Below are 16,154 nucleotides of genomic sequence, written 5' to 3'. Positions count from 1 at the left end.
AAATCCTCTTATCCAAAAAGGCTCTCTGCCTTTGAGTCTGTGAGTTTATTCAGGGGGCCTGAGGCAGTTGTGAGCCAGGGTTTCCACGTTGGTCAGAGCGCACCCTGCAGATTTCCTGGAAGCCTGGGCCAACACTTTTGGCTAAATGGTTCTGGACACAATAAATACTCCAAACTCTAACCTTTCCTAAGTCCCTGCACGGTTGCTCCCATGTGGCCTTGCCTCCACATGATGCTGATCCTTTCTGACGGCAAAGCACAAAAGGAGAAATAGGAAGTGACAGATCAAACCCGCAGCAGAGTCCTTTCCCTCATGCCTTTTCTTGTGCGTCCCTGCAATTAGTGCCCATCCTCAGAGACACACGGCAGTGTAGGGCGTTAGTTGTTCTCTAGCACATCAACCGCAGGATACACAGAACACCAAGGCTAAGTCCAGGCTGAGGTGCCTTCTTAGAGAACTGCCATCAGTGTGTGTCACATGTCACCCCCAAGGAGTCCTGCCTTCTTTTGTTGTTGTTATTGTTGTTTAGTCTCTAAGTCATGTCCGACTCTCTTGTGATCCCATCAACTGTAGCCCACCAGGCCCAGCATTCCCCAAGCAAGAATACTCTGGAGTGGGTTGTCATTTCCTTCTCCAGGGGATCTTCTCAACCTAGGGTCTGAATCCATGTCTCCTGCATTGGTAGGAGGACTCTTTACCACTGAGTCACCAGAGTAGCCCTGCCTTCTTTCTACTCCAGGGAAAATAGGAAATGGGCTTAAAAAGGACTAAACACACACACACACACACACACACACACACACTGTACTATTCTGAGAAACCCTACACACACAGAGAAACACACACACATTGTGCCATTCTGTGTAACCCTTGGGCCAGGCACAAATTAAACTCCAGAAAGTTTAATTTGTGAGTCTAAGAGAGACTAAGGAGTTGGGAATCTGACATTTGGAGCCTTCCTATTATAAGGTTCAGCTCTTAAGGAATATTAGAACCAGAAAGGTCTTGGAGATCATTTAGCCCCAGCCTACCTTTTACAGATGAGAAATGCAACCCACAGAGGGAACGTGCCTTATCGGAGGTCACACAATTACTGGGGTGGAAAGCCATAACTGACATCCCTCCTTCTCTTGACAGAGCAGACCTGAGACAGGGTGACGCTGCAGCGTGAGGATGAAGGATGCACACCCAGGGGATAGGGTGTGCTGAGTTCGGCACTTGGGATCTGTGTTCAGGTGGCCTGATACAGACTGCTCTCGGATATGCCATACCTCTCCAAGAGGGACAGAAGTGAATACGGCTCCCTGCTCCCAGGAGATGTCCCTGAGCATCAGGAGAGGTCCACTCTCTGTCCTGCAGCTGCTCACTTATTTTCAGGTTTTGGGGGAAGATCAAGCACCACAGCAGGGTTTCAAGGCCACTGGACTCTCTGCCATTAACCCATCAGCTGTAATCAGTGCTGGGTCCTAGCAAATGCGCCTCATTTGAGAGGAAAATAAAAATAGAACCAAATGGGTGGGTTACTGTCCAGTCACATAGAGAACTAGCTGCAACCTTCAGCAGATCATTTAACGTAGCTAACTCACAAATAAAGTAGCTAATGACTGTCTTCCTGAATGAACTCACAGACTCAGAGTCAAAAATGAAGGAAATTGGATCACACACTTTCTCTATGCTCTTTGAGATATCTCTCTTCTATTTCTCTGGGATGCTATGAGGATAAATTAGGCAAGGACTGCAGAATACAAGAAAATTAAAAGAAGTTATCCCTGCCATCTTCATTTATGGACTATTCCTCAGCACATATCTTTGAAGGCCCTCCATCCTTTTTGGTCACACTTTTCTCCCCAAGAAGAAAAGGAGTGGAATGTCCAAATCAGAGTTCCATACTTGAAAACGAGAGTAGAACTCTAGATCCTTAAAAGTCAGTTCCCTGTCCAGTGGCCATACTACCCTGGCTTCCCATCATGGCATTTGACCCCATGTCTGTTCATATCATTTGGGGAAAAAAGGAGTATATATGATCAAAATTCATAGTGTGAGAAGAATTTCTGCTGAAAATCTTAGAATGAAATCTATCATCTTTACCAGAGAGGAGAAATTCCTCATAAAGTTCTGTTTTATTTTTGGGTTTTTTTTTTTTTGTCATATGTGTTTTTATTAGAATTGCTGTTTAAATCTTACTAAAGATTGGTCATTTCATAATTATGCCAGAAGGATCAGAATATTTTAAAAATACCTTTCAGTTTGAAAATACTGCATTGATGTAGAATTTAATTGTATAACAGAAGAAAAAAATAACTGTTCCATTAGCACTCAGAGATAATAGCTGTATGTTTTAGTTTATTTCTTGCCAGTTTTTTTATGTATAATTATAAATTGGGGATTATACTTGTAACACACATGTGGTGTCTTCTTAGGGTCTATTAACTATTCAGAGCCACAGACAACCATATGTCTCATTTGGCACTGGTCCACTTGGGAGGAACTAATGGCTTGCCAACAGGGCAGCATCACTTGCTCCTCTTCAGCTAGTTTCCTTGCAGTGATCCAGGGCACCTCAGGTGCAAGGAGATCAAAGACACATCAGAGGATGCAGGAGCCACCTTGGCTTAAAAGACTTATCGTGTCCCATCAGAGTCAATAAATGGTGCAGCAGTCCCACAGACATAGCTTCCAAGTTTCCAGAGTCACTTGCACTGGGAAATCATAGCATGGCACCGTCTTGGGTAATCTCAGTTCTCTGAGTCCAGGGGCAATTCACCAATCAGGGGTTAATTCTGCCTAGTAACAGAACTGATACATACCTTCTTTTTCTGGAGAAACAGAGCTAGAAAACTAAGAGAATCTCATATTCTCTTATCAAAGGGAAAAAGCTTTTACCTCTGATACTAGATACAATTTCTTAGCCCTCATAAAAACCTTTTCATTAAATTGTAAGCATGCTTCATTTCTCTTAGAGGTGTTTCAGAAATATCACTGCCTCATAATGAGTTTGGACAATCCTCTAGTTCTGTGTATTTAGCTACCACCAACTATGCTTCTACTGTTAAGGCTGACTGAACATCCCTACTCTGGTTATCTCCTTAACATAAATTCAAGGAATGGAATTAATGGGTTCAAAGTTTATAAAACTCTTAGTACATCTTTGACCAGCTGCTCTTCAAAAAGAAAATGTCAGAAAAAAAGAAAGAAAATGTCAGTTTACATTTTCTAATGGCCAGTTTCTTTAAAAATATTATTTATTTATTTTTGGCTGCACTGGGTCTTCATTGCTTTGCACAGGCTTTGTCTAGCTGTGGGGAGCTACTCTTTGTTGTGATGCAGGGACTTCTCATTGCAGAGGCTTCTCCTGTGTGTACCATGACTCTAGGGCACATGGGCTCAGAAGCTCTAGAGCAGTGCGAGGGCCTAGCTGCTCCATGGTGTGTGGTATCTTCCTGGATCAGGGATGAAACCAGGGTCTCCTACATTGGCAGGTGGATCCCCCACCACTGAGCTACCAGGGAAGCCCCTCAGTTTCCATTTTGACTCAAATTGTATGAAAGTATCTATACCTTTAACAACACAGGTTATACTTCTTTAAAGCGCTTGCCGGTTTTACATGGGGAAAATTCTGGACTTTAAAAAAACTACTTTCCTGTGATAATTCATGAGTTTAGAAATGTTTATGTGCATACAATTTATTTTGTTAATTGTCTATTTTTGTCCTTGCCCATTTTTATTTTGGGAAGCTCATGTTTTTAAGTAGTAAGAATATTTACAAGGGAGTCTCATATTCTGCAAATATTTTTGCAGTCTTTATGTACTTTTTATTTTGGTAGAAATGCTTATTTTTCAGGTAGACAAATTTATCAGTTCTCTTCCATCTGCTTGCAATTAACATTCCTGATGCTTTTGTGGATGTGTATATAGACTTTCTAAGTGTTCTTTATAATGTGCATTGAAAAGCTTTCCGCTTATTTTAAGGCTCCGGGACAGTTTTATAGTTACTGATTTTCTATGTATGCCTTGAAATTTTGAAGGAGTTTACATTCTAGTTATGTGTCTCCAATGATATGAGATAAATTTTAGACAGTTTAAAATTTTCTCTATTGTTATCTATTCAGTTTTCTACTTCTATTAAAGGCATTGTTAAAAAGTTATATTTTCATAGAATATTATCAATTTTATTGAGAGGTAAGCATGTATTGGCACAGAGCTGAATATACAATTTTAACAAAACTATAGTACAGACTTTTAAACATTTATATATTTTTGCTTATGTATTTTTTCTCTTTTTTTAACTTTTGTCTTCTGTTAGAACAAGGGGATTGTACATTTTACTTATCAATCCTATTGTTTTTTGATTCATTGATTTGTTCATAATTTTTATTGATCTGCTTCCTTTGCTTTCCTTAGTTTTTCTCTTTCTTTTTTCTGAAGGAAAAATGTCTCTATAATTACAAGAAGTAATTGCAGGAGAGCCCAGGCAATGATATTTCCTGGGACTAGCAAGAAGATAGGTAAATGTCTGTAAGTCAATGGATCTCTCAGGGATTCTAGTCTGAGAACTTGAGAAAATGGTATTTTTTTTGGGACAGGAAGAAACCAGGACCTGATTCCAGCTAAGCCCAGTGCCTCTGAGTAGAGTTGCCATTAAGCCATTCCAGATAGAACCCAGTGTGGCCTCTAGGCTTTACCTGGGGAGCGAATTGTATCATCTTTTGAGATGCCTGGAAGTGGATCTTTTATGCTTTCTCTTAGTCCCTGGGCTGGTGAGAAAGGAAAGTTAAGAGGGGCACATCCCCTAACACTCTAAACAGGAGGTGTCACTAAGGTCTCAGTGGAGTCTCTAAACAGAAGGTGTGAGAAGGGTCTCAGTGGAGTCTCCTCTGCAGGGAGAGGAAGTTCGTCTGTGATCCTGAAGCAGGTGAAGATCAGTTTCCAGTTTTTCTTTCTTTCCCCTACTTCTAATCAGTTGGCGCATGCTAGACACTATGCCAAGTATTTGTATGAAGCATCTCAAGTCTTGATAACTCTGTGAACTAGGCAGTCACATCCCTATTTTGGGGGCAGAGGGGGAGGGGAACAGTACAGTGACTTGCCCAAAGTCACACAGACAGGATGTCCTGTAGGCTGGAATGCAAAGCTTGTGTTTTTCACCACCATGAGAGATCATGTTTTATCAAAGCTGATCTTAATTCCTACTGCAGAGCTTTATCATTTAAGGGGGAGCTTGTCAAGCCTAGAATTAATGATAAAAAGGAACTTAAAGTACTCATTATGTGCATATTCTCCTCTAAATTCAACTCCATTTCTCATCTTAAAGCAAGGAAAACATTTGTACGGAAAACAATACTTGAACTGAACACCTGAGTAATCGGTACACTCCTCAGCATGCCGGTGGTATTTTTATTACTGTCCCAAAGAGACGGGAGTGGGGGATGAGGGAGAAAGGGTAGGGGAGGAGGGGGAGTTGAGGGGGAGGACGCTTTGGAAGAAAAAAGGAGCAAATGATAACTGAGATCACATCCCAAATAATCTGACCCCATAGCATGTACAAAGAAACGCTTATTTTAAAATACAAAGTCATTTTTTAAGTTAAAATTAAGATGTCTAAGTGTTAAATCACTTTACTAGACAATACAGATCTGTGAGTTTTATGTTTTTGAAACAGTCTCCCTAGAGGACTGTTGGGCCAATTTTTTTTTTTTTTTTCCCTCATGAGAGAGAAGAGTGCAATCAATGAAAGTAAAGTTGCAACTTAATTGAATGTCATGCAGTGTGAGGAGAGCCAGAGCTGCCCAGAATGAATCACGGCAAATCAGGTTGAGCGATTTCTCTCATCTCCGGCCTCTCTGGAAGTTCAGTCAGAAGAACAGGAGATGCAGGCTGGTGGGGGGGTGGGGGAGTTCTGTTCCAATCTGACATGAGTCTTTATATCGAGGCCAGCATTTACATTCACAGCCTCTTCTGAATACACACAACACACGCCATACTTTTTTTTTTCAAGAGCACAATTGCAATACTTAACATGACAGCCACTCATGACTATTGACTTATATATTCAGACATACTTTAAAAATTATATATATTTCAATTCAGGCACTGAAAAGCAAAAGCCACCTGTAAAAGACAAGGCCTACTTAGATGAGATTTTATGCAGGGCTCTACTCACTCTGTTTTGAATGGAAAAGGACATATCTAATAAGGCTGCTGCTGTACGCCCAGGAAGAGAGGAAAGAGGAGAAAAGGCAGACGGAAAATGTTGTTTAGGATCCAACAGGAAAGAGGGAAATCTCTTTCTGTACTTACAATAGCAGTTGGGGTTGCAGCCAGCACACAGTAGAGCAGCAGAGGGGTGATGAAGCTTTCCTCCTCTGTCCCCGGGTAAGGCTTCATTAAGTCTCCATCCTGACAGAAGAATCCTTGGATATGCACCTGAAAAGTGTCAGTGCATTCGAAGTAGTAGGCAAGCAGCACTGTCCCAGCCATGATGACAAGCTGAAAATACAGCATGACCACACAGAGACATTAGCAGGGCTTCGGAGCTGTGCCCGCCCCTCAGAGCATACTCCCTCCATCACCCGGCAGCTCTCCTTGTACTGGTACCGGCAAGTGTCTGCGTGTCTGGCTCCATGTGCGCCGGGTTCAGGGAGTGTGTGCTTACTTGTCTGCCTTGTAACGTCTGTTATATAAACCTTCCAGCAAATAAGAACAGCTCCCATCTGAGAGGCAGACCACAGCATCGTTTGCAGAGAGACCCAGCTTCTGCTGCCCCCCACCCCCCGCCCTTCCCAGAGGATGCGTGGGAACCAAGGCAATGCTGCCATTCAGGACAGAGGTGAAAAGTCAAAGGACAGTGGCATGTGAATTGGCCAGATGTAGCATGAGATCTGCTCATGGAAAATTTCAGAAAATATCAGAGATAAACTTACCTTATTATAAAGTATTAGAGGCAGGTAAATGATGAACGAATGCACAAAGGAATGAATGATCAGGAAAGCTAAAGCCTAGAAAGGCTAAGGGAAATTTTCAGAACCACACCCTAAATTAATGGCATGGATAAGAACATCGTACAGGTATCCTATATCAGTCATAGCTCTTATCCTTTTCCTAAAAGGTATTACCTTTATTCCAAAAATAAAGGTAAGGCTTTCTACCTTTAATAAAGGTTTTCTACCAGTCAATAAAGGACTTTGCTGATGATGACATCTTATTCTAAATGTACTTCATAAGGTTTGGACACAAAAAGGGACACAGTTTTATCCTTTCGTTTAGCTCAGACATGTCCCAGATACTCACCGAGGTTTAGACGAAGTGTTTAATAGGTGTGACGAGTTGCGGGAGTATGGAAACACCATTATTTTCCTCATTCACAATAGAAACACCAAAATGGCAAGATGAGATGGTGATAAAGGTAGATAGAAAAGAGGTCTTTGAGATTATAAAATTATAGAAAATTAAGCTGGAAAAGACCTTGGAAGTTTTCTCATCTAAAACCTTTATTTCTTAGATGAGAAAACAGAGGCCCAGCAAGGAGAACTAACTACTGCTGGATTATCCAATAAGTAAACCAAACATGTGCTTATGCTGACAATCAGCAAAACAAGGAAACTGAAATGGAGAAAAAAGTATTTTAAAATGTTGATTTGTTTAAAAGTATCAAAGTAATCATTTTGGGAAAGATTAGAACTTGGTAGTGTGTCTTTTATGGCTTAAAAATTGTTTCTGTGTGGAAGTACATAAGGGGCAGGGAGGAAGAAGGATAATCTTTGAGGGTTTAGTCTCCAGTTTTTATTCCAGCCCTGGAGTGACAAACCCAAGGTCACATAGCTGGTTAGTGTTAGACCCAGGACAAGAAACCCACATTTTCTGATCTCCAGGGGGCAAAACACCTGTCATGGAGTGCAAATCACCTCCTATACAAGTTATGGCGGGAGGCAAGATGGCTCAGCTCTCATGCAGAGAGGCACTGTTTGTCATCTTTATCCACATTCATGTCCATTTCTTTCACTACAACACCAGAGCAGAGCCTCGCACTCTGCCCACTCTTTCATACCAGCACAGTTTCTGCTTCTGGAATGTTAGCTTTGCGATTCCTCCTCCTCATTGTCTTTAAAGGTCATCTGAGTTAAGAATCTTCCCCAGTCGTCCATTTTCTCTAACTCAATGCCTTTCCTCTTTGGTTCAGGAGCCTTGAATTATCTCTGCCTGCACTGAGTTCAAAGTGCAGACTCCTAACCATCCTGCTATAAAGGTCTGTAGGCTCCAAATCATACTTTCCAGTCACTCTCACACACAGCTTGTTTCTGGCTCTACAAGGATTATATTCCATTATCTGACATTTGCTACCTTCCTCCCCAGTGGACCTTCTGTCACAACTTCTGAGCATGCAGTGATCTCTAGACGTTTGTGTGCGTTTCTTGGTGCCTGAAGTTGTTTATTGGCATTTGTAAGTTACCAGTGCTCCTGCCACCATCTCTACTGTTTCAAGCATTTTATTTCTTTCCTCTTTAAAACAAACTTGGATACAGATGTTTCCTATAAGGATGAGAAATAGGTGCTCCTGAGCTGCCCCACTGAATGGTGCTCTTGCTGGCAGCTAGTTGATAAAGTCAAGGCCAGGATGCTTCTGTTTCTCTTTTGTTGCACTGCTCAGTTGGATTGACTGGATGGGAAGGAAGCTAGCCAGCTGACCTGAATGTTTTGGAGCTAACACTAGGATTCCAACAGTTTGGGGGCTCTGCCTCTGTTTCTGTTTTCTGCACAGGCATGATCTGATTTCTGTTTATCTTATCCATGTGGCAGGAAACACATTTTCTCTCTCAACTTCATTAGTCCTTAGGAGAAATGTGATTGGAGAACAGGCAGATCAATGGGGGCTTTTCGGATAAAACAAAAATAAATAAATGGCATCTAGCTTCCTCTATTGAGGAGGAATATTATATTTTATTAGGTGCATTTGTGCTACCACTTACATTTAAAAGAGAAAAAGGTAAAAGGAAGTAAATGATAGCACAATTGTGTGTGTGTGTGTATATATATATATATATATATATATATATATATATACACACACACATATATATGGTCTATATACAAATGATCTATATGTATATTTGTGTGTATATACAATCATATATATACACACATATTGTATACATTATTATACATATACATTATACATATATAATGTATGTGTGTGCATGTTAGGTCACTTCTGTCATGTCTGACTCTGTGAAACCCTATGGACTGTAGCCTGCCAGGTTCCTTTGTCCATGGGATTCCCCAGGCAAGGATATTGGAGTGGTTTGCCATGCCCTCCTCCAGGGGATCTTCCCAACCCAGAGATTGAACCCAGATCTCCTGCATTGCAGGCAGATTCTTTACCATGAGCACAGGCTTCTTTTCTATTGAATGTTCTTTCATGAAAGAAAGTGAAAATGAAGTCACTCAGTCGTGTCTGACTCTTTGTGACCCCATGGACTATAGCCTACCAGGATCCTCCGTCCATGGGATTTTCCAGGCAAGAATACTGGAGTGGGTTGCCATTTCCTTCTCCAGGAGATCTTCCTGACCTGGGGATCAAACCCGGGTCTCCCACATTGTAGGCAGATCTTTACTGTTTGAGCCACCAGGGAATCCAGCTTTCTCTCATGACCATGTATTAAAAAGAAGTACAGGAACAGGAGAAGCACATTGATTCTGCTTCCATGGGCAAAGGCACAGCATGGGTAGCACACAATTAGGTGTCAGCATCCTCCCTTCCTCCTCCCTATCCTGGGCTGCATTCATCACTGTCTAGGTTTGTGTCACTTGTGCCAGCTGGCACCCTTGCCGTCTGCACTGCCTTCTCCAGCCCCAGCTAGGGAGGCCTGGAGGGTGGCCATAATGTTGGTGTCACATGAGCAGATGGCGAGGCTGTGCTGGACCCAAGTGCTGGTGGCAGGGTTGATGATACCAGTGTGAAAAGAGCAGTTACGGCTGTGAGGAGATAAGGTGTCAGGAGCTCCTGTCCCAGGGATTCTCCTAAGCTCTCACTTCCTGAGAATGACAACCCAATATATGAGGATGCATTAAGTCCTGATCATTCCATGAAGATTCAGAAGGCAGCAGCCAGCAGTGTATGAAATCCAGCTTCTCAGAGTCTACAGTCCTGTGTTTCTACCCTAGCCCTTCGCTGATGGGAGAAAAGTTAAGGTCACAGAGGGGTAACTGGGAAGGTCACAAAGCTGAGAGGAGAGACTGAGATGACAGATCTATTTTCCTTTGGTTGGTAAAGTCTGAAGCAATTGTGGACCACTAATTTAAATGACAGGGTACAAGCTAGGAGAGCAGGGCACAGATAATGGTGTATGACTCATGTGAGTGAGTGAAACTGTGTGTGTGTGTTTGTGTGTGTGTCCAGGGATGTAGGGGCAGACTCATGATATGGGAATGAGAGGACTGGTATCTGGTTTGGAGTGTAAAGGGGACATTTTTATTTTAAGATTTTTTTAAATTTATTTATTTGGCTGTGTCAGTCCTGGTTGCAGCATGTGGGATCTAGTTCCCTGACCAGGGAAGCTTGAACTCTTAGCTTCTGGACCACCAGGGAAGTCCCTAAAGGGCATAGTTGGAACTGAGGGATCCTATTGCTAAGTGACCAGTCATCTTAGTTTGCCCAGGACCAAGGGGTGTCCTGGGACGTGGACCTTTCAGTGCCAACATGGAGATGTTTGTGTGTCTTGAACAAATTGGGGTGCTCAGTCACTCTACCTGAGGCAATGAATGCTTCCCTCCCCCAAAAGCTTTCTTATTCTGGTCTTGCCAGAAGTGATCGAGACCAATGCCAATTAATCAGCCAACCAAAAACTGTTTCTGAAAACTATCTCTGTGTTCAGTCCCAAACTAAGTGTAGTGAAGGTGAGGAATTCTCAGATATGCTCTCTAATCTCAATTCATTTGTGACCCAACTGGGAGCACACATCAACACAGGAAACAGTGATCTGTAGGAGGGCATCAGTTGATCCCAAGCTGGGGTTCATATGTGGTTGGTGACCTAGTAGGGATGGGTGTTGACAGAAGGAGAGCAAGGGAAGGAGCTGCTGTGTGGAGGAGGAGCAAGGGCAAGGGGGTGGAGAAGGCAGAGGGGCGTGTGTTCAGGATATTGGTTTTGACTTAGTCCCAGGGACATTTGTTCAATTCCATAGAGAGAGAGGATAAAGGATACTCAGAGCAGAAGGAATGCTGCATCAGAGCTTAGATGATTAGATCTGGGATGGTTGCGATGCAGAAGCGAAGTCTTAGAACTTCTAGGGATAGTACACATTAAAGATTTGCATGTTGTTCAGTACTGGCAAAGCATGTTAGGGACCAAGGTCAGTAGCTGCACAAAACAGCTGGGGTGGGACACCCTCAAGTGGTACTGATGGAAGTGGGAACAAGATCATAAGCTGGAGGGGAAACACCTCAGAAAACTGACAGCGAGCCCCGTGAGACCTCCCTGGAAACCCTTCGAAATAAAAGTGATGCTTCGAGAGGAACCGGAAGTCTTCCACAACAACAGGGGCTAGAGCCAAGGAGAAACAGAAGGAGGAGGAGATGGAGGAGATGGTGATGCTAAAGGAGATGATCCATACTGTGCATGTCTTGGGAACTGTTCCAAGCACACGACATAAATCAACTCTTTTCTCTGTGCTCAACCAACCAAAATGGTACACATGTTATTTCCATTTTATAGAAGAGGAAACAGAAGCCCAGAGAGATAACATGAATTGTATAAGGTCACACAACTTGGCTGAATCTAGGATTACTACTGTAATTATGATGTATTTCTTCACACAAACTCTGCCAGCCTGAGGAAAATCAGGTGAGAAACATGTCAGCATAATATTAAGGGCTAAACCATGTGCTACAGACTTGAGTACTTAAAAAAATTTATTTGACTGTGCTGGTCTTAGTTGCAGCATGTGGGATCTAGTTCCCTACCTAGGGATCGAATCTGGGCCCCCTGCATTGGGAGTGTAAAGTCTTAGCCACTGAATCACAAGGGAAGTCCCCAGACTTGAGTACTTTATTCAAATGTCTCCTGGAATCAATTTCTTCATCTGTATGAAGATGACACCACCCTTATGGCAGAAAGTGAAGAAGAACTCGGTAGCCTCTTGATGAAAGTGAAAGAGGAGAGTGAAAAAGCTGGCTTAAAGCTCAACATTCAGAAAACTAAGATTGTGGCATCCAGTCCCATCACTTCATGACAAATAGATGGGGAAACAGTGGTTGGCTTTATTTTTCTGCACTCCAAAATCACTGTAGATGGTGATTGCAGCCATGAAATTAAAAGACGCTTGCTCCTTGGAAGGAAAGTTATGACTAACCTAGACAGCAAATTAAAAAGCAGAGACATTACTTTGCCAACAAAGGTCCATTTAGCTGAGGCTATGGTTTCTCCAGTATTCACATATGGGTGTGAGAGTTGGACTATAAAGAAAGCTGAGCACTGAAGAATTGATGCTTTTGAACTGTGGTGTTGGAGAAGACTGTTGAGAGTCCCTTGGACTGCAAGGAGATCCAACCAGTCCATTCTAAAGGAGATCAGTCCTGGCTGTTCACTGGAAGGACTAATGTTGAAGGTGAAACTCCAATATTTTGGCCACCTGATGTGGAGAGCTGACTCATTTGAAAAGACCCTGATGCTGGGAAAGATTGAGGAAAGGAGGAGAAGGGGACGACAGAGGATGAGATGGTTGGATGGCATCACCAACACAATGGACATGGGTTTGGGTGGACTTCGGGAGTTGGTGATGGACAGGGAGGCCTGGCGTGCTGTGGTTCATGGGGTCAAAAAGAGTTGGACACGACTGAGCGACTGAACTAAACTGATGAAGGTCAATAATAACTCATAAATATGCCATGAGGCATGTTTATATATTCTCATTTTGTTTCAAAAAGAAGTTATACCAACTTTTAGCAAATAAAGTAAGCAAGCATCAGTGAACTGTTGGAACAGAAGAAATTAATATGGAGACAGGAATTATGTTCTTGAGTATAAGTTGTCTTATAGACAACACAATAAGGAATTACCAGTCAGTTTCACATTTCACAGTAACTATAAGATAAAAACCAACCAATGGTTAAATAAAGGTAAGTAGAATCTTTCTGATAGAGTGACTGGACAGAAATTCATCCTGGGTCCTCACAAGCAACAGGATAAACAATGACCATGCTGAGAGTGACTGTGCTGTTCCTTATATGGGATTTCATATCAACTCTAACATAGGCTGATGACATCATATTAAAGCTAAATGCACAAAAACAATACTGTGAGATAGAAGGGAGGAGGTGGATATCATGATTCAGTGTAGCTTACACTTGAGAGATACAGCACAATGAAAAGTTAAGACTGCCTAGCCTGGAAACCCACTCTGCTGCTTACTAGGAATGTGACAAATTCCTGTGCCTCTGTTTCCTCATTAATAAAGTGAAGGGGCTAGTAATACTACAGCACCTACCTCTTCAGGTCTTTGTGCAGATTAAATGAGGATTGCGTAGTATTTAGAGCAATATCTGACTCAATAGAAAGCATGTTCTAGAAGAAGGCATAGACTGTGTATTCTTCCACATTCTTTATTATAGTTTCTCTCAGATTAGGTTTTTAAAAACTACTGGGTAGCAGTGAATTAGATATGACCTTTTCATAAGCATTCTGCTAGGGAAACACAGATCCACATATTTTTTTAAAAAATGGATTTCATTTTTTAATGATACCACAATGTCATGAAACTCCATAGTTCATCAGGCACTCTATCAGATCTAGTCCCTTAAACCTATTTCTCACTTCCACTGTATTAATCATAAGGGATTTGATTTAGGTCATACATGAATGGTCTAGTGGTTTTCCCCACTTTTCTTCAATTTAAGTCTGAATTTGGCAATAAGGAGTTCATGATCTGAGCCACAGTCAGCTCCTGGTCTTGTTTTTGCTGACTATATAGAGCTTCTCCATCTTTGGCTGCAAAGAATATAATCAATCTGATTTCGGTGTTGACCCTCTGGTGATGTCCATGTGTAGAGTCTTCTCTTGTATTGTTGGAAGAGGGTGTTTGCTATGACCAGTGCATTCTCTTGGCAAAAACTCTATTAGCCTTTGCCCTGATTCATTCTGTATTCCAAGGCCAAATTTGCCTGTAACTCCAGGTGTTTCTTAACTTCCTACTTTTGCATTCCAGTCCCCTATAATGAAAAGGACATCTTTTTGGGGTGTTAGTTCTAAAAGGTCTCGTAGGTCTTCATAGAACCGTTCAATTTTAGCTTCTTCAGCATTACTGGTTGGGGCATAGACTTGGATTACTGTGATATTGAATGGTTTGCCTTGGAAATGTACAGCGATCACTCTGTCATTTTTGAGACTGCATTAAGTACTGCATTTCACACTCTTTTGTTGACTATGATGGCTACTCCATTTCTTCTAAGGGATTCCTGCCCATAGTAGTAGATATAATGGTCATCTGAGTAAATTCACCCATTCCAATCCATTTTAGTTCGCTGCTTCCTAGAATGTTGACATTCACACTTGCCATCTCCTGTTTGACTAAAGAATGCTCAAACTAATGCACAATTGTGCTCATCTCACATTCTTCACATGGAGAAGGAAAAGGCAACCCATTCCAGTATTCTTGCCTGGAAAATTCCATGGTCAGAGGAACCTGGCAGGCTTCAGTCCATAGAGTCGTAAAGAGTCAGCCACGACTGAGCACATCAGCACATGCTAGTAAAGTAATGCTCAAAATTCTCCAAGCCAGGCTTCAGCAATATGTGAACTGTGAAATTCCAGATGTTCTAGCTGGTTTTAGAAAAGGCAGAGGAACCAGAGATCAAATTGCCAACATCCGCTGGCTCATTGAAAAAGCACGAGAGTTCCAGAAAAACGTCCTACTTCTGCTTTATTGACTATGCCAAAGCCTTTGACTGTGGATCACAGCAAACTGTGGAAACTTCTGGAAGAGATGGGAATACCAGACCACCTGACCTGCCTCTTGAGAAATCTGTATGCAGGTCAGGAAGCAACAGTTAGAACTGGACATGGAACAACAGACTGGTTCCAAATAGGAAAAGGAGTACATCAAGGCTGTATATTGTCACCCTGCTTATTTAACTTCTATGCAGAGTACACCATGAGAAACGCTGGGCTGGAAGAAATACAAGCTGGAATCAAGATTGCCGGGAGAAATATGAATAACCTCAGATATGCAGATGACACCACCCTTATGGCAGAAAGTGAAGAGGAACTAAAAAGCCTCTTGATGAGTGTGAAAGAGGAGAGCGAAAAAGTTGGCTTAAAGCTCAACATTCAGAAAACGAAGATCATGGCATCTGGTCCCATCACTTCATGGGAAATAGATGGGGAAACAGTGGAAGCAGTGTCAGACTTTATTTTTTTGGGCCCCAAAATCACTGCAGATGGTGACTGCAGCCATGAAATTAAAAGATGCTTACTGCTTGGAAGAAAAGTTATGATCAACCTAGATAGCATATTGAAAAGCAGAGACGTTACTTTGCTAACAAAGGTCCATCTAGTCAAGGCTACAGTTTTTCCAGTGGTCATGTATGGATGCGAGAGTTGGACTGTGAAGAAGGCTGAGCGCCGAAGAATTGATGCTTTTGAACTGTGGTGTTGGAGAAGACTGTTGAGCGTCCCTTGGACTGCAAGGAGATCCAGGCAGTCCATTCTGAAGGAGATCAGCCCTGGGATTTCTTCGAAAGGAATGATGCTGAAGCTGAAACTCCAGTACTTTGGCCACCTCATGCGAAGAGTTGACTCATTGGAAAAGACCCTGATGCTGGGAGGGATTAGGGGCAGGAGGAGAAGGGGACGACAGAGGGTGAGATGGCCAATGGCATCACTGACTCGATGGACGTGAGTCTGAGTGAACTCTGGGAGTTGGTGATGAACAGGGAGGCCTGATGTGCTGTGATTCTTGGGGTCGCAAAGAGTCGGACACGACTGAGAGACTGAACTGAACTGAGTGGAAGTAACCTTTGATCAGTCTGCTCTCTGTAGGACAAATCTTAAGCTTTTCTCATCCTGGCTTCTTCTGTGAGAAAAGACTGCATTACTTTTCAGGGTTGTAAGGAGAATTGATGATATTATACATAAATTTGATGATAGTATTTTGGCATATAGTACA

At 42.3% G+C, this 16,154-nt stretch overlaps 1 protein-coding gene across 1 annotated transcript in view; it reads right to left on the bottom strand.

The window, feature by feature from the left end:
- PLPPR1 (phospholipid phosphatase related 1) overlaps window positions 1-16,154 on the bottom strand; it is a 139,026-nt gene that overhangs the window by 46,318 nt on the left and 76,554 nt on the right. Inside the window, exon 2 of the mRNA XM_068974536.1 lies at window positions 6,298-6,486. Within this exon, the coding sequence (XP_068830637.1) occupies window positions 6,298-6,486 (189 nt within the window). The remainder of the gene's footprint in view (window positions 1-6,297; window positions 6,487-16,154) is intronic.

Source organism: Capricornis sumatraensis, chromosome 6 (genome assembly GCF_032405125.1).
Source record: "Capricornis sumatraensis isolate serow.1 chromosome 6, serow.2, whole genome shotgun sequence".
Lineage (NCBI taxonomy): Eukaryota > Metazoa > Chordata > Mammalia > Artiodactyla > Bovidae > Capricornis > Capricornis sumatraensis.
The sequence above is the reverse complement of the archived record's forward strand: the minus strand, read 5'-3'. Positions and strand labels throughout refer to the sequence as shown.